The sequence below is a fragment of the Oncorhynchus mykiss genome, chromosome 18 (genome assembly GCF_057628025.1).
Source record: "Oncorhynchus mykiss isolate SJ-2025 chromosome 18, ASM5762802v1, whole genome shotgun sequence".
NCBI classification, from domain to species: Eukaryota; Metazoa; Chordata; class Actinopteri; order Salmoniformes; family Salmonidae; genus Oncorhynchus; species Oncorhynchus mykiss.
The window spans coordinates 23,071,295-23,089,505 of NC_143039.1; the positions used below are offsets into that span (position 1 = coordinate 23,071,295).

At 44.2% G+C, this 18,211-nt stretch overlaps 1 protein-coding gene across 50 annotated transcripts in view; it reads left to right on the plus strand.

Moving 5' to 3' along the window:
- Nucleotides 1-18,211, plus strand: part of LOC110495446 (poly(rC)-binding protein 3) — a 34,293-nt gene that overhangs the window by 13,139 nt on the left and 2,943 nt on the right. For 2 of the 50 annotated variants that reach the window (XM_090207847.1, XM_090207848.1), the window contains exons 4-14: nucleotides 11,992-12,166; nucleotides 12,434-12,457; nucleotides 12,611-12,652; nucleotides 12,772-12,888; nucleotides 13,026-13,157; nucleotides 13,397-13,525; nucleotides 14,759-14,902; nucleotides 16,305-16,346; nucleotides 16,990-17,065; nucleotides 17,581-17,636; nucleotides 17,877-18,046. In XM_090207847.1, the coding sequence (XP_090063973.1) occupies nucleotides 12,086-12,166; nucleotides 12,434-12,457; nucleotides 12,611-12,652; nucleotides 12,772-12,888; nucleotides 13,026-13,157; nucleotides 13,397-13,525; nucleotides 14,759-14,902; nucleotides 16,305-16,346; nucleotides 16,990-17,065; nucleotides 17,581-17,636; nucleotides 17,877-18,046 (1,013 nt within the window). In that variant the 5' untranslated portion in view covers nucleotides 11,992-12,085. Of the gene's footprint in view, nucleotides 1-4,563; nucleotides 4,834-11,991; nucleotides 12,167-12,433; nucleotides 12,458-12,610; nucleotides 12,653-12,771; nucleotides 12,889-13,025; nucleotides 13,158-13,396; nucleotides 13,526-14,758; nucleotides 14,903-16,304; nucleotides 16,347-16,986; nucleotides 17,066-17,580; nucleotides 17,637-17,876; nucleotides 18,047-18,211 lie in introns of those variants that run through there. The other 48 variants (XM_090207850.1, XM_090207851.1, XM_090207860.1 and 45 more) reach the window with 42 other exon arrangements.

Genomic DNA, 18,211 nt, shown 5'->3' on the forward strand with positions numbered 1-18,211 from the left:
AGGCTTCGAGGGGACTCCTATGGTAGGTACACCTATAGCTCATCTCTTGGCAGTAGTACTGTAGACTACTTTATCACTGACCTCAACCCAGTGTCTCTCAGAGCGTTCACAGTCAGCCCACTGACACCCCTATCAGACCACAGCAAAATCACAGTCTACTTGAACAGAGCAATACCCAATCAAGAGGCATCAAAGCCAAAGGAACTGAGTAACATTAAGAACTGCTATAGATGGAAGGAATGCAGTTTGGAAACCTACCAAAAAACAATTAGGCAACAGCAAATTCAATCCCTTCTAGACAATTTCCTGGGTAAAATGTTTCACTGCAATAGTGAAGGTGTAAACTTGGCAGTAGAAAATGTTAACAGTATATTTGACCTCTCAGCTTCCCTATCAAATCTAAAAATCTCAAATAGAAAACCGAAAAAAATGAACAACAATGACAAATGGTTTGATGAAGAGTGCAAAAATCTAAGAAAGAAATTGAGAAACCTGTCCAACCAAAAACATAGAGACCCGGAAAACCTGAGTCTACGTCTTCACTATGGTGAATCACTAAAACAATACAGAAATACACTACGGAAAAAGAAGGAAAGGCTTGTCAGAAATCAGCTCAATGTAATTGAAGAATCCATAGAATCGAACCACTTCTGGGAAAATTGGAAAACACTAAACAAACAACAACACAAATAATTATCTATCCAAAATGGAGATGTATGGGTAAACCACTTCTCCAATCTTTTTGGCTCTATAACAAAGAATAAAGAGCAAAAACATATACATATACAAATCTTAGAATCAACTATTAAAGACTACCAGAACCCACTGGATTCTCCAATTACCTTGAACGAGTTACAGGACAAAATAAAAACCCTCCAACCCAAAAAGGCCTGTGGTGTTGATGGTATCCTTAATGAAATGATCAAATATACAGACAACAAATTCCAATTGGCTATACTAAAACTCTTTAACGTCATCCTTAGCTCTGGCATCTTCCCCAATATTTGGAATGAAGGACTGATCACCCCAATCCACAAAAGTGGAGACAAATTTGACCCCAATAACTACCGTGGAATATGCGTCAACAGTAACCTTGGGAAAATCCTCTGCATTATCATTAACAGCAGACTCATACATTTCCTCAACGAAAACAATGTACTGAGCAAATGTCAAATTGGTACAACAGACCATGTATTCACCCTGCACACCCTAATTGACAACCAAACAAACCAAAACAAAGGCAAAGTCTTCTCATGCTTTGTTGATTTCAAAAAGCCTTTGACTCAATTTGGCATGAGGGTCTGCTATACAAATTGATGGAAAGTGGTGTTGGGGGTAAAACATACAACATTATAAAATCCATGTACACAAACAACAAGTGTGCGGTTAAAACACACACATTTCTTCACACAGGGTCGTGGGGTGAGACAGGGATGCAGCTTAAGCTCCACCCTCTTCAACATATATATCAGCGAATTGGCGCGGGCACTAGAAAAGTCTGCAGCACCCGGCCTCACCCTACTAGAATCCGAAGTCAAATGTCTACTGTTTGCTGATGATCTGGTGCTTCTGTCACCAACCAAGGAGGGCCTACAGCAGCACCTAGATCTTCTGCACAGATTCTGTCAGACCTGGGCCCTGACAGTAAATCTCAGTAAGACCAAAATAATGGTGTTCCAAAAAAGGTCCAGTCGCCAGGACCACAAATACAAACTCCATCTAGACACTGTTGCCCTAGAGCACACAAAAAACTATACATACCTTGGCCTAAACATCAGCGCCACAGGTAACTTCCACAAAGCTGTGAACGATCTGAGAGGCAAGGCAAGAAGGGCATTCAATGCCATCAAAAGAAACATACATACATACATCAACATACCAATTAGGATCTGGCTAAAAATACTTGAATCAGTCATAGAGCCCATTGCCCTTTACGGTTGTGAGGTCTGGGGTCTGCTCACCAACCAAGACTTCACAAAATGGGACAATCACCAAATTGAGACTCTGCATACAGAATTCTGCAAAAATATCCTCCGTGTACAACGTAGAACACCAAATAATGCATGCAGAGCAGAATTAGGCCGATACCCACTAATTATCAAAATCCAGAAAAGAGCTGTTAAATTGTACAACCACCTAAAAGGAAGCGATTCCCAAACCTTCCATAACAAAGCCATCACCTACAGCGAGATGAACCTGGAGAAGAGTCCCCTAAGCAAGCTGGTCCTGGGGCTCTGTTCACAAACACAAACACACCCCACAGAGCCCCAGGACAGCAGCACATTTAGACCCAACCAAATCATGAGAAAACAAAAAGATAATTACTTGACACATTGGAAAGAATTAACAAAAAACCAGAGCAAACTAGAATGCTCTTTGGCCCTAAACAGAGAGTACACAGTGGCAGAATACCTGTCCACTGTGACTGACCCAAACTTAAGGAAAGCTTTGACTATGTACAGACTTAGTGAGCATAGCCTTGCTATTGAGAAAGGCCGCCGTAGACAGACCTGGCTCTCAAGAGAAGACAGGCTATGTGCACACTGCCCACAAAATGAGGTGGAAACTGAGCTGCACTTCCTAACCTCCTGCCCAATGTATGACCATATTAGAGAGACATATTTCCCTCAGATTACACAGATCCACAAAGAATTCGAAAACAAATCCAATTTTGATAAACTCCCATGTCTACTGGGGGAAATTCCACAGTGTGCCATCACAGCAGCAAGATTTGTCACCTGTTGCCACAAGAAAAGGGCAACCAGTGAAGAACAAACACCATTGTAAATACAACCCATATTTATGCTTATTTATTTTCCCTTGTGTTCTTTAACCATTTGTACATTGTTACAACACTGTGTATATATATATATATATATATATATATATATATATATATATATATATGTATAATATGACGTTTGTAATGTCTTTATTGTTTTGAAATTTCTGTATGTGTAATGTTTACTGTTAATTTTTATTGTTAATTTCACTTTTGTATATTATCTACCTCAAGTGCTTTGGCAATGTTAACGCATGTTTCCCATGCCGATAAAGCCCCTTGAATTGAATTGATAGATAGATAGATCGATAGATAGATAGATAGATAGATAGATAGATAGATAGACGTTGAGTGTTTAAGAGGACATATATAAACCGAGATATGCTTCTTGCTTCCCTCTGAACAATTCAAATTTAGGTGGGACACGCTCCTCATTGTTTGTGTTGCCCCTAATCCAATGCCTGTACCCCCACATCGCCCCCCCTTAAACCCTCCACCCCCTAAACCCTACATTCTGTCTGTGCTGCTGGGGTCCCTGCACAACTGTCCATCTGACACCGGGTTGGATTTTAGCTGGATTGGATAATCTGGACGGGATGCCTCTAAAGCTCCCTGTAATTCCACAAACACTCACACACACACACAGATTAAAAGCCAGCTGGGAGGAGCCAGGTTGGTTCGAGGGCGGCTGGATGTTACAACAGACATGTGATGTGGGGTTTGGGCTTTGATCTCTGCATCGCCATCTCTCTACCAGCCTCATCCTCCAGGGCACACAGACCACCACTCCAACCCACAAACCAACCACTAACCCTGGTAGTCCCTTGTCACAGACGTTGGGGGTCTGTGGGTTTGTGCTGGTGTTCCTTGGCGGTTGTTGTATCTGAAAATACTTTGGGTGTTGTGTTCATAATCAGCAAGAGAAGAAGGCGGTGAGTTGGTGGGTTGGTGGATTGGTGAGTTGGTGGGTTGGTGGGTTGGTGAGTTGGTGGGTTGGTGGGTTGGTGAGTTGGTAGGTTGGTGGGTTGGTGGGTTGGTGGATTGGTGAGTTGGTGAGTTGGTGGGTTGGTGGGTTGGTGGATTGGTGAGTTGGTGGGTTGGTGGGTTGGTGAGTTGGTAGGTTGGTGGGTTGGTGGGTTGGTGAGTTGGTGAGTTGGTGGGTTGGTGGATTGGTGAGTTGGTGGGTTGGTGAGTTGGTGGTTTGGGGGTTTGGTGGATTGGTGAGTTGGTGGGTTGGTGGGATGTTGAGTTGGTGGGTTGGTGAGTTGGTGAGTTGGTGGGTTGGTGGGTTGGTGGATTGGTGAGTTGGTGGGTTGGTGAGTTGGTGGGTTGGTGAGTTGGTGGGTTGGTGAGTTGGTGGGTTGGTGAGTTGGTGGGTTGGTGAGTTGGTCAGTTGGTGGGTTGGTGGATTGGTGACTTGGTGGGTTGGTGGGTTGGTGAGTTGGTGGGTTGGTGGGTTGGTGAGTTGGTGGGTTGGTGGATTGGTGGGTTGGTGAGTTGGTGAGTTGGTGGGTTGGTGGGTTGGTGAGTTGGTGGGTTGGTGGGTTGGTGAGTTGGTGAGTTGGTGGGTTGATGAGTTGGTCGGTTGGTGGGTTGGAACAATTGACCTACAGGACAGGCGAGTGCCTGGGGGTGGCTATGCAGACTTTGACACCCCGCCTCCGTAGACATGCCCCAATGCCAGTGTGCCTCACTAGGCACCCCCTTTGTTTTCTGTTTGGGGGTAGGGGAGGGGGGGATGGTGACCCCATCCCGCCTCATCATACAGCCTATTTACAGTAGACCACAACATCGTCAGTGTAGTCAGGGTATCACACTGCCACAAATTGTTCGACTAGGATGCAAGGCTGTTTCATTTCGTCATTTTATTTACAGAGGGGTCACGGGTTCGCTGTCTCGCCCATGTGATTTGGCCTTTCCAACCAATCAGATATCCCGATCCAGACTGGGCATAGCAAAGGGGAGAGGGAAAAAATCATTTTCATTCTGTGTTTTTTTAATCTTTTGCGAAACGTCGAAAGTGGTCGCCATCTGTTTTACGCTGCACGAAGGTAATGCCTATTTTTCAGCTTCTAGATCAGGTTTGAGGAAGGCCTCTGATGAGTCCAATGGTCATATTGTTACTATTCAAATATGCATTTATTTTTATAAACACATGTGGTGGAAATGTAAAATAGTGCAATTGACTGTATCATATGACTGTACAGTAGGCTAGTGTTAAACCATATGTAAAAAAGGCTTCATGGGTAGTCTCCTGGCTTTAAACTGGCAGCAGGAGATATTGGCCAATGTTGAGTTGGGAAATGTCTTCAATAATTAATGAATGTCTGTAGAGTTATCGTTAAGTGGCGCGGGAACAACAGCCGTTGACATGTTGCGAGTTTATTATCTCAATCCCATCGTTATTTGAAACCCCGTTGTTTTGTAATACAGTGGACATCGATCTGACTCCATTGTTTTAGCCGTTGCTCTTAGTGTGTCCTTCATTAGGCAAATACAAAGGGTGTTGTGACCCCATGTGTGTGCTGTGAAAGTATTTCTGTATTCCCTTGAGAATCGCCGGTTAGCTTGTTGGTTGGTTGGACCCCTCTCTTTGTGGTCCCTCCATGTTCCCTGCGATTGACTCACCCTTGTGATCGTATACATTGGGGCTAATTGTTTAATGGAATTATCGGTTAATTGTTCCTTTAAGGTGGGTTCTAATGACATTGTGATGTTTTGCAGATCAGAAGTGGCGTCGTTCTTTTGCGATAGGTTCCGCTGACCTTGTCCACACTGAATGGTAACAGAACCTGATAGCCCATGAGATGGATGTATCTAGTCCTCACGACCATTATCCCAATCATCCTCACAATCAAATTAGCTCTCTTGATGGTGTTCTTGATCTGTAGGAACAGTCAACGTGTCATTTGGCATTATCACTAATTCATGTGAACCGTGGGATTGAACTAAGGAAGCACCAAATCGTTGGAATGTACGTTTCCTCCGTAATGGTTAGGACAGGTTTAAAAAGATCACATAATTGTTCAAATATTGCATAATGGACACTTCAAATAGCAATACCGAAGGCTGGAACTATTTTCTGTTGTTGAAATGATCAAATTAATATTTGTATTAGAATTTAGAAAACTAAATATCATTGTAATCTATCAAGGAAGTAAAATTACTACGATCAAAAATTATATTATAGAATTTCAAAATGATAAAAAAAGATATGTGTTTACACTCGACCCATTTAACATGACTGTGATCTGTAAGTCCATGCATGCTCATTCAGCGGAGCCTTGACTTAGTGACAAGCTGTGATCTCATGTACATTTGTGGGGAATCTAAGATGGCCGACCGCACGCTCTTCTTTTACCACCACAGCCACAGTACAACATGGTATGCTACAACGGTCTACATTCTCTATCCCCATCGTAGGCAATGGCACATTTTACAACCCCATTTTGTGATTGGATTCTAATTAGGGGACAGTGACAAGTGTTTTTGGGGCCACCCATGCCCCATCCCTCTCTTCTCTCCAGTGTCGCCTGGCCTGGTGAGGGCACTACTCAGTGCGAGGGAGTGAGTGGTCGCCCCTGTTTTGACTGTGATGTAGGCTGAGGTCTCAGCGCAGGGGCGGCTGATCTAGAGTGACAGCTCTAGAGTGTACTGTCACAGCCGGGTAGAGGAGAGGAAGGCCGTTCGCTCAGCACCACAGACGCCCCCTCCCCACCTCCCCCCTTCTTCCCCCTCCAATCACACTGCAACAAAAGCCTAGTTAGCGTCAGATGAGACCAGAGCTGCTGCTCACATCTCAGTGTACTGCATCTACAACACATTATATTCTATTCTATTCTATATTCATTGTCCCCCATGTAAGAGTTTATTTTTCAAAGGAAGATCTGACAACTTGGGTGGGTGCAATTCTGTCTCTGGCCACTTCGGTACGACAACAAGTATATTTGGTTATTTTATTTTCCAACAGCAACACAAGTTCAACTTGAATATCTAATATCAACATGTACTTCTCTGCTGTCCACTGTGGCCCTTACTTACTGACAGCAGGGCATTTTGAATCCAGCATTCCAATCTATTAGAAGTAGAATGATGATTTTAGTGACAGGCTCAGTCATGCAGGAGACGGTAGTATGCAGGAGACGGGAGTCATGAAAGTAGATGGAGTTCTTCATATGGGGTTTCCTTCTGTGACGTCCTCATGGTATTGAGGATACATAGGACATCCTTAAGGCTCAACATAGGCCGTCTAAAAGGTTAGAGGTGAGAGGTCAACGGTGATTGACGGGGCATATCGGTGCTATCTGAGGGTGCTGACTTGCTTTTAGTGAGTAGTTCACTGCAGCTATTTTCCTAATGAAAAGTCTGTTTAGTGCATTCAGAATGTAGAATGGACTGGATCCCCTGGCTGACGTTTCTCTTGGCTCCTTATAACAGATTACAATGCTGCGTCACTCATCTCTTATCTTTGCCAGCAAACGTGGCCAACCAAAGAGAATGCAGATACGATTTGTGTGCCATGCGTAACATATGTATTCCCTTTTCTAGTTTGCTTGTGTGTTAACGCATGCTCTATTAATTACACTATGATTGAGCTCAAAGGTCATTTGTAGAATATGGGTCAATTAGAGTCGGAGCAGGCAAACATATGAATATGAATGCATTGCTGGTGAAGAGCCAACGTCTTGAGTCACCCTCAGTTTAGTGGTCTCCCTCTACTGCTTTGGCTTACAAGTGTATGCTTATAGAGGGTTTATATCAAAATCATAACAGCATATCTCTAGCTCGGTGGATTAAAATGGAACAGATGACGGGGCTTTGGCCTAGATTATACTGCAAGATCTGTCCTCCATTTTCCCATTCCTCCAGATCTCAGTCTTTTTCTCACGTGCGCTGTAAGAGCCTTTGGCTTGATGTTTCATATAATCAGTCTCTGACTTGGTGGAGATTTTCAAACAAAACACATTTTCCAACACAATCTCCAATCTCTAATAAGGAAATCTTAAAGATGCTGATTGCATGTTCTCTTTGGTCTAAGCTTGAGCAAGCATACAGTACACACATGCACATGCACCAACTCACACACAGCTGACCGGAAGCAGGGAAGGGCAGAGGTGAGGCCGGATAAGGTGAGGCAACACTGCAGAGAAAATTGCTGGCTCATTTCTACAGTGCATGATAAGACTGCAGTGCTGATCCACTTCCAGTCAGTGCGTTCCTTTCTTTTGCCCCGCACTAATCAAGGCATCTGGACGGCCTCTGTCTGTCAGTCACCCAATTCTCCCAAATACCTTTCTCTCCATTTCTTCTTTCCTTCCTGACTGCTGACAGAATCATTTCAGGTGATCAGTGATGGCGTCACTTCTATTTAAGTCTCACCTGTCTCAGTGAGGGGGCCGTGACTGTACTCACTCAGAGCTCTCTCCTGCCCACCCTCTTCAGATACTGAAGTCAGCTATCTTTTCATATTTAGTCAAGTGTTCTCGGTCACTCACAGTCCAGTGGTTCTACATAAGAGGAGGCATCCTCCATTGTTATCTCTACATTAAAGAGCCAAGGAATGAAAAGAAAGACAGGCAGATGTAAAGCTTCTTCTCCAGGAGTGATGCTGCAGCCTGCTGTCTTTTCTGCACTGGGCTGAGGGCAGGTAGGGCAGCAGACGAAGGGAGAGATGAAAGAAAAGGAAGAGCCATTTTGTGTGCGGTGTTGTCCACCCGAGCGTAAAGCGTGATTAATTCAATAGCAGAGCACCATAGAGGAGGAGGCCAGCAGCTCTGCAGCTCAACATAGCTCTCTCTGACCCACTTACTAACTACATCAGATGTCACGAGAAATACTGCTCTCTCTCTCTCTACCTCTCTACCACTTTCTCTCACTATCTCTCTACCTCTCTCTCTCTCTACCTCTACCTCTACCTCTACCACTCTACCTCTCTCTCTCTACCTCTCTCTCTCTCTCTCTCTCTCTACCTCTCTACCACTTTCTCTCACTATCTCTCTACCTCTCTCTCTCTCTACCTCTACCACTCTACCTCTCTCTCTCTCTCTTTCTCTCTACCTCTCTCTCTCCCTCTCTCTCTCTCTCTCTCTCTCTCTCTCTCTCTCTCTCTCTCTCTCTCTCTACCTCTCTCTCATGCTCTCTCTCTCTACCTCTACCTCTCTATCTCCCTTTCTCTCTCTCTCTCTCTCTCCCTCTACCTCTTTATCTCTCTCTCTCTCTCTCTCTCCCTCTACCTCTTTATCTCTCTCTCTCTCTCTCTCTCTCTCTCTCTCTCTCTCTCTCTCTCTCTCTATCTCTCTCCCTCTACCTCTTTATCTCTCTATCTCTCTTTTTCTCTCTCTCTATCTCCCATTTTCTTTATTTCCAACTTGTTGATGTAATAACTCTGTTAACAGAGAGGATTGAGAATGGTCAACACATACATTGTCCAGAGCACTGAAAGTATACTTGAAAACACTATTGGTCAAATGCAGACAATTGGTTTTGATAATGTAGTGTTCGGTCGGACGCATTTATTAACCTTCACTCTGTTGCCTCACTCTTGACTACAGTGGTATTGTGTCCTGAATTGCATACCCTACTAATAGATTCTAATACATAACTGATTGCGCTCAGATTCAAATGTTCAATTAAATATCATTCAACCAAGGGACACAATAGGCACATTTGAAGATAAAACAGGATTTTGAATTTTAAATGTCTTTTTTTATGCTGCCGCTGTCTCAAATAGAGTTCCGTCTGAGAATGGTGCCTAATATTTAACTCTTGAAATAAAGAGCAAGTTGACTGGAAGGCATGGATGGGGCATGGATGAATCATGAGTCTGTGACCTAATTCTATTGTGCTGCAGTGGATGAGAGAGAAGGTGGTGGATGGTAGGAGAGCTGTTCAAACACACCACCAGGCACACGAGAGAAAATACATTCTCATTTCAGCCACACATGATGGCTCTCAGGAGGTGTGGACCCGATTGGAGTCTATATGATTTGTTTTCTGCATGCCGCCTTTTGAAGAATGCTTCAAATACTCAAACCAATTCCAAGGCATTTCCATCACCATGTATGCCTTCACGAAGACCAGAAGTGGTAGCTCCATATACACCAGTATTTTTATTACAATACCACAGAGAGTGGTTACATCCTCTCATCTAGTTCCATCACCATGTATGCCTTCACAAAGACCAGAAGTGGTAGCTCCATATAAACCAGTATTTTATTACAATACCACAGAGAGTGGTTACATCCTCTCATCTAGTTCCATCACCATGTATGCCTTCACAAAGACCAGAAGTGGTAGCTACATATACACCAGTATTTTTATTACAATACCACAGAGAGTGGTTACATCCTCTCATCTAGTTCCATCACCATGTATGCCTTCACGAAGACCAGAAGTGGTAGCTACATATACACCAGTATTTTTATTACAATACCACAGAGAGTGGTTACATCCTCTCATCTAGTTCCATCACCATGTATGCCTTCACGAAGACCAGAAGTGGTAGCTACATATACACCAGTATTTTTATTACAATACCACAGAGAGTGGTTACATCCTCTCATCTAGTTCCATCACCATGTATGCCTTCACGAAGACCAGAAGTGGTAGCTCCATATACACCAGTATTTTTATTACAATACCACAGAGAGTGGTTACATCCTCTCATCTAGTTCCATCACCAAAATACCCCAAATAACCCCGGTAACCCCGGTAACCCCTGGCTCCAGCAGTCCATTGTGCTACGGTCCCAGCCAGCCTACCACTCCCCACGTGCCCCCCCCCCCCCCCCCCCTCCCTTGCACTTGGTTTTAGTGGGTTTATTTCTGTCCCTGCCCAGGCCCTGTGGCAGACCTGCACCACTGGCCTGGCTCTTAAACCCGGATTAAGGCTTTTTATGTAATCTGACCTCTGGGAGATTGGAGAGAGACAGCTGGTTGCAGAACCCTTTCCTCCCTTATCTCAGAGACCTCCGGTGGCCTCCCACTCTCTCCGTTTGGCCTCTCATACAACCTCTGGTTCTCGCTCTTTCTTTCTACAACGGGTTGGTCAAAACAAGCATTGTGATTGGTTGAGATGTGTTCTAAGCCATACACAAAATAAAACAGTTTAGCAGGGGTAAGCCTATGACGTAGAAATGGGCATCTTGTTTTCTGTTCCATCTGAGAAATCTCTACGCATCTAGTGTCTCATCAGCCCAGCCAGCCAATTCATTAACTTGGTTTCCACTGTAAAAAGCATATTGACATTTTTCCCCCATGTTTCTAGCTTAACATTTGGGTTTTATAACAACAGGGGTTTGTCCAAACATCACTGTCTGTCTCTTGACATTTGCAACATTGTTTCAATATTGAAATTCGATCTCCACTGTCCTATTAAGAATTAACGTGTCAGGACGGACATCTTTTCTCAGCCAGTCGTTATCAAACATCGTTTTTATGGATCTATACAAAGAAATTGAATGCAGAAACATTGCTGTTATTCTAGCTGCACGGTTTGACGTGACTGGGTTAGCCGTAGTTGGCTAGCAAGCAATGGATAAGAACGTTGCCAGCCATCATGGCAACGGAACATTTAGAATGAACGACTTTCCATTCTATATCCATAGATCTAGAACGGTAAATCTTTTCTCAGCCAGTGGAAATCATGAATCAGTATCCTTTGTATGGATATAAATAAAAAAAGGTCACACAACATGAAATGGAGCTACTCATTTAGTTCTGGGTTCAGGGATTATGGCCTTCCCTGTCCCTATACTTTTATGATGTACAGGTGTAGGATCTTAATTTGATCACCCTTTTGTTGCTCAAAATTTTCCTGCACCGCAGGAAATGCGGATGAGTTTCGTAATTTACATGAATTCACTGAAAACCAACACCAACACACAGTTATATTAACACTATTGCACTTTTCATGTCGGCTACTTTTGGCCAGCTAATAGCCTAACCACGGATCAAGCAACATTATGGAGTAAACATTCAAATCCTGTTGCTGCAGGATTCTTTTGCTGTGACAATACAGGTCAAATTAAGATCCCAGAGTTAAAGATTGTCCTCCAGAGTTAAAGCACTGTCTGCCACTCACAGAACTCGAATGGTATTCATGAGCAGGTTCATTCAAAGATGATCAATGTTATCCAGTGGTAGTTTGGTACCTCTGTTTCCAGTGGGCCTAATATTGAGTGGTCGTGTCTCATCCCTCTTGTCTTGCAGGTGACTGGTTGGCTGGCTGTGGCATCACACTCTCATTGGCCCTGGGACTCCTCTTCTACGTGACCACACCCCTTCCTTCACATCCAATCCCAACATGGAACCACCTAAGGTGCAGCAGCCAGGCGAAGGAGGCCTCAACGTCACCCTCACCATCAGGCTTCTGATGCACGGCAAGGTACAGTACACACCGGCTGGGTTCCAATACTCTCAGATAGTTTCCTTTACTTTGGTTCCAATACTCTCATATGGCTTACTTTCCTTATCTCCTTTCCTTCAAGATGGCTAAATGGGCTGGATAGGTTACTGTCTATCAAGTGTTTTTAGATCTGTGGTTGTGAGGGAGACGAGGAGAGGTTGCTTTTCAAGGTTTTTGGGATAGTCTCTGTCATGTATTGGGTTGGACGTTGATGATAACTGTTGTTGAACCTCTGTTTCTTTGCAGGAGGTTGGAAGCATCATTGGAAAGGTAACTATCATGTTCATAAACACATCACAATCGTATGAATATTACAAAACTGTTTCAAGACGAGTACATTTTTTTAATGTGACAACTCTCCGATGTTTTAACTGTTGTCTGTCTGCTGTCTGTTTCTTGTCTGTCTGTTGTCTGTTCTTTCAGAAAGGAGAGACAGTGAAGAAGATGCGTGAAGAGGTAAGTGCAGTATGTATCCCATAATGCACCTTACCCAGTTTAAGAATGCATATTAAATGGATAGTATTCCATTTAGTACTTCATGATCTATTTTATTTATCTGACTGTGTCTACTGTTTGACCCACAGAGCGGTGCACGCATCAACATCTCTGAGGGAAACTGCCCAGAGCGGATAGTTACCATCACCGGACCCACAGATGCCATCTTCAAGGCCTTCGCCATGATCGCATACAAGTTTGAAGAGGTATCTAGCTTACATATTTCCCTCAATCTCCTCTTGGTCGTGGTTCATTTTACAACGGCTGTTTTTACAATTCTGTTACACCAGATATTTTAATACAATACTATTATGCTGATATGATCTTTATGGTTTCTTCCCAGGATATAATCAACTCTATGAGCAACAGTCCAGCCACCAGCAAGCCTCCTGTCACCCTGCGTCTGGTTGTCCCAGCCAGCCAATGTGGCTCCCTCATAGGGAAAGGAGGCTCCAAAATCAAAGAAATGAGAGAGGTAAGGAAGGGCATAATTAGTGATAAGGATTGATTGAATTTACTTGACAATGTATTAGCTAGTTAATGATTAATTCGCAAAGAAATGCACATACAGCCATTACATTTAGCCATTACATTTAGCCATTACATTATTATTAGTAGTTTGTTTAGGAATCGTTCCTTTCCGGCTTGAGAACCAGCTATTTTTCATTGCACCTTACACAGTACACATGTTCAATAACAGTCTTCCCACTTCAGTCCACAGGTGCTCAGGTACAGGTCGCAGGGGACATGCTGCCCAACTCCACTGAACGAGCAGTCACCATCTCAGGAGCCCCGGAAGCCATTATCCAGTGTGTCAAGCAGATCTGTGTTGTCATGCTAGAGGTAGAGTATGGAGGGATGAAGGAGGAGGGTCTGATTCAGTCCTCCCGGGAATACACAGAAAAAATACATTCACACAGACCTTAGGAATCAGCTAGAATGTACAACGTGGATGTACAATTGTTTTTACCGTCTCAAACATCTAAGGAAGGAATTAGGATCTTGGTCGGTATAGACCATGGGACTAAATGATTATAACAATGTTGTAGATGATGGCTTCCCAGGTTGCAATGATATAGCCGACCTATGAGGTAAAATCATGTGATTCCAGTTGTCAGTGTGCTCTTAGACACAACACCTATTTCATGTCACTGCATGCATCCACAGTAAAGAACAATAGTGTGATGTAGTGGGTGTCACAGACTGTCTTCTCCCAAGGCACTGTCCCTCAGTCTACAAAACCTCTTCCTGTCTTCTCCTCTTTTTCTCTCTCTGTCTCTCTCTGTCTCTCTCTCTCTCTCTGTCACTCTCTGTCTCTCTGTCTCTGTCTCTCTGTCTCTCTCTCTCTCTGTCTCTCTCTGTCTCTCTCTCTGTCTCTCTCGCTCTCTGTCTCTCTCTGTCTCTCTCTCTCTGTCTCTCTCTCTCTGTCTCTCTCTCTCTGTCTCTGTCTCTCTGTCTCTCTCTCTCTGTCTCTCTCTGTCTCTCTCTCTGTCTCTCTCTCTCTGTCTCGCTCTCTCTGTCTCTCTCTCTCTGTCTCTCTGTCTCTCTCTGTCTCTCTCTCTATGTCTCTCTCTGTCTCTCTCTCTCTCTGTCTCTCTCTCTGTCTCTCTGTCTCTCTCTGTCTCTCTCTCTCTCTCTCTCTCTCTGTCTCTCTGTCTCTCTCTCTCTCTCTCTCTCTCTCTCTGTCTCTCTCTCTCTCTCTCTCACGTGCGCCCTCTGTCTCTCTCTCTCTCTGACTCTCTTCCAAGCTCTCTCTCTGTCTCTCTCTGTCTCTCTCTCTGTCTCTCTCTCTGTCTCTCTCTGTCTCTCTCTCTGTGTCTCTCTGTCTCTCTCTCTGTGTCTCTCTGTCTCTCTCTCTCTGTCTCTCTCCCACGCTCTCTCTCTTTGTCTCTCGCTCTGTGTCTCTGTATCTCTGTCTCTCTCTGTTGCTCTCTCTGTCTCTCTTTGTCTCTCATGCTCTCTCAGTCTCTGTCTTTCTCTCTCTCTCTGTCTCTCTATCTATCTCTTTACTGTATCCCTCATCCCACTGCTCTAACACTCTCTCTACCCCTCTTCCCCTCTCCTCCCTCTCCTCAGTCCCCACCGAAAGGTGCCACTATCCCCTACCGCCCCAAGCCTGCCTCCACCCCCATCATTTTTTCAGGTGGCCAGGTAAGAGCCGACCCGCTGGGGGCCTCCACTGCCAACCTCAGCCTCTTACTGCAGCACCAGCCACTGCCTGTTAGTGTCACTTCCAGGTTTTATCACTCACCTCCTCACCACTGCCACTGCCTCTGCTAGCATGATATCATCACCACCACCATCACCAGAACTGGGCTAGCTGCCATTTCAGCACCAGTTGACTCAGGACTTGATCCTAAACATGATCCAAAAATATGTTGGATGTTGGATGGAGTTGCTGTGCTGGCTGGTGTTGAAATGGAATTCAGCCCAATGCTGACCCCATTATCACGCTGTGAACCCCGATGAGCACACATCAATTAGGTCCAATCACATTCCCCTGACAGTGGGTCCTCGACTCCTTCCTCCAATCACATCTCTCCCCAGCCCTCACCGTAGCCACTCCCACCTGGCTATTCTCAGCTAGTGAAGTTAACCTGAACCTGATTGATGTGAGGGGTGAAGAACTAGAGAGGGAGTCTAGAGGACAATGGAGGAGCTTGCAATATGATTAAAGAGAGCAGTTATTATTACTACCACATTCCTCTCCTAAAAAATAAATAAAATTGCCCTACTACCCAAGAAATGATCAGTAACATGTTTAATATGCCAGCAAAGTATTCGTGTGCAAGCTCCCATTGTTTATCCAACTCCCTCCAACAGATATTATATCACATTTCTTTATGAATAATTGCCTGTAATATGACATTATGACATTATCTCAAGTTTCACAAATGGTGACTTGCAAAAAATGGAGCCACATAAGTGGTCAGAGACTGAAGTAGACAGTTATGTTCAGTATTCACCTCAGTACAAGGGATATGATATCTGAATTGTTTTTCAAGTTTGCTCATAGATCTTTTTTTGCTAGCATTGTATGTTTAATTTTGACATGAATTTAACTTGATTGCCATAAAAGATAATACTAAGACAGGGTTGGGTCTATTCCATTTAAATTCTAGTCAATTCAGGAAGTACACTGAAATTATAATTCTAATTCTCTTAAATGCTTTTCAATGAGGAAATGTGGAATTGGAATTGGGTTTACTTTCTGCATTGACTGGATTTGAAATGGAATTGGCCCAACCCTGCTAAGAGAATACTGAAAGAGTTATCAAGTGACTAGAATCAGTGAATATGACTGATAGATGTGGGGTCACGGATGTAGACCACTACTGCCCCTAGTGGAGGTATGGTGGAAGTACATGGACTTTCCCAAACTCGGTCCCCAGGACCCCAAGGGGTGCACGATTTGGTTTTTGCACCAGCACAACACAGCTGATTCAAGTAATCAACTAATCACCCAGCTTTGATAATTTGAATCAGTTGTGTAGTGTTATGGCAACAAACAAAAAAAGTTCATTCCTTGGGGCCCGAGGACCGAGTTTGGGAAACTCTGATTTAGCCACTTCCATCAGCAGATTCTAATAGCGTTGTATGTTTCTCCCTCCTCTCCTTCCAGGCGTACACCATTCAGGGACAATACGCCATCCCTCACCCTGACGTGAGTTCTAATTCCACAAGGCAGTCTTCTCTCTACTCTCTACTCTCTCTGTGTCCAATCCTATTAATATTAACCCATAATATTAATACCACCAATTCTGAAAAGTAATTTCTGTCTCTTTCAAATCTGAAATTACTCACAACCTCTGTCCTCTGTTTGGAGCCAAACTTCATAGGACTTGGCCTGTAGGAAAACTAGCAGAGGGACACAGAAAGAAAACAATTATTTCCTTATCACCCAGAATAATAAGGATACCGGTTGCTCAAGTGAGGAATGTGAAAGTTAAGTGCAGTATTTCTTCAGAGAGGAGGAGGTCAATTTCAAGGAATACCACAACGTAGTCAAACGGACATGGTATGTTTCAAGACTCCATGTTGGGTCCAAGTGTTTCAGACACAGACATCCATGAACTACATTTCACGTGGCACCATCCAAACACACAGAGACATCCCTTCTTCACCGACTCGGGCCAAGTCCTCTATGAGTTTCCTTTTTCTCTCTCTCCTCCTATCTGTGTCACTACTTCTCCTGAATCCTGTCTTTCTTCTTGTACGGTTTCTTGGTGACAGACCTGACCTGTGTGTGTGTGTGTGTTTTAACGATGCCCTCATAGCTCTGCTGTCCCTCCTACCCCCCTCAGCAGTTGACCAAGCTCCACCAGTTGGCTATGCAGCAAACCCCCTTTAACCCCCTTGGACAGACCACCCCTGCCTTCCCCGGTACGTACCCACCTACACGAGAACCACCCTCTACCAAATCTCCTTCTCTTTTTTTACCTGTAGAGACACACACACACACTTCCTCCTCTTTCTCTCTCTCTTCCTCTATCTGTCTTTCTCTGTTCATTCTCTTCCTGTCGTTCTTTGTGCTGCGCTTCCGATGACATGGCCACCTGGTGGTTGCTCTTGTTGACCTTTTATTTGTAGTTTTTCAAATATTTGGTTTATTTTCTTAATCTGCTTTTGTAGCTCCTTGAAGATTTTGGTCCTTCCGAGTTAGTTTTATCTGGGTCGGCGGGTAAATCTCCTCTGGTTTGAGAACCAACCCCCTTTCCAACAGAGAAGGAGAAGCCACAGGCTCCTCTCTCAAGACCTCTGCAGAAGCATCTCCAATCAGGGTTCCGACTATAGGTCTCCAAAGCTAACTGTCGCTCACAGCGGACGCCACCCTTCCGGTGCAAAACTCTATTTTATGCCGTGTCCCCTCTCTCGGTCTCTCTCTCTCTCCCATATAGCAGGTCTGGATGCCAGTAACCAGGCCAGTACTCATGAACTCACCATTCCCAATGATGTGAGTATGGGGACCATGGAGCTTTTCATTTGACATTTGTCATCTATTGTCATGTAAGGGATGGTTAAGATATTTTAACAAACAGTTTTCAAATGCTTGCATGCACCACCATGGATTTATTTGTAAAAATAGAACAATTGAAAAAAGGGGTCAGTGTGTCATGGTGCGTGTGACTTTGTCTGAATTCCATTCAGACTTTGCTATTCCCCTGTTTTAAGTCCCTCCGCCTCTTCTTCCCAGCTAATAGGCTGCATAATCGGGCGCCAGGGAACCAAAATCAACGAGATCCGTCAGATGTCTGGGGCGCAGATCAAAATTGCTAACGCCATGGAAGGGTCATCGGAGCGCCAGATCACCATCACAGGAACCCCCGCCAACATCAGCCTGGCCCAGTACCTCATCAACGCAAGGTCTGAGTCCTGGCAGACACACACACACATTACAATTGACAAAGGGGTCAATAGCTCACCTGTTGTCCCAGGGATCCTCTGTTTGTCTGTTTGTTGTTATTACATTATCTTCAGCTAAAGAATTTGACAGAAACAATAATGCACTCCCTTTCCCATCATGCCCTG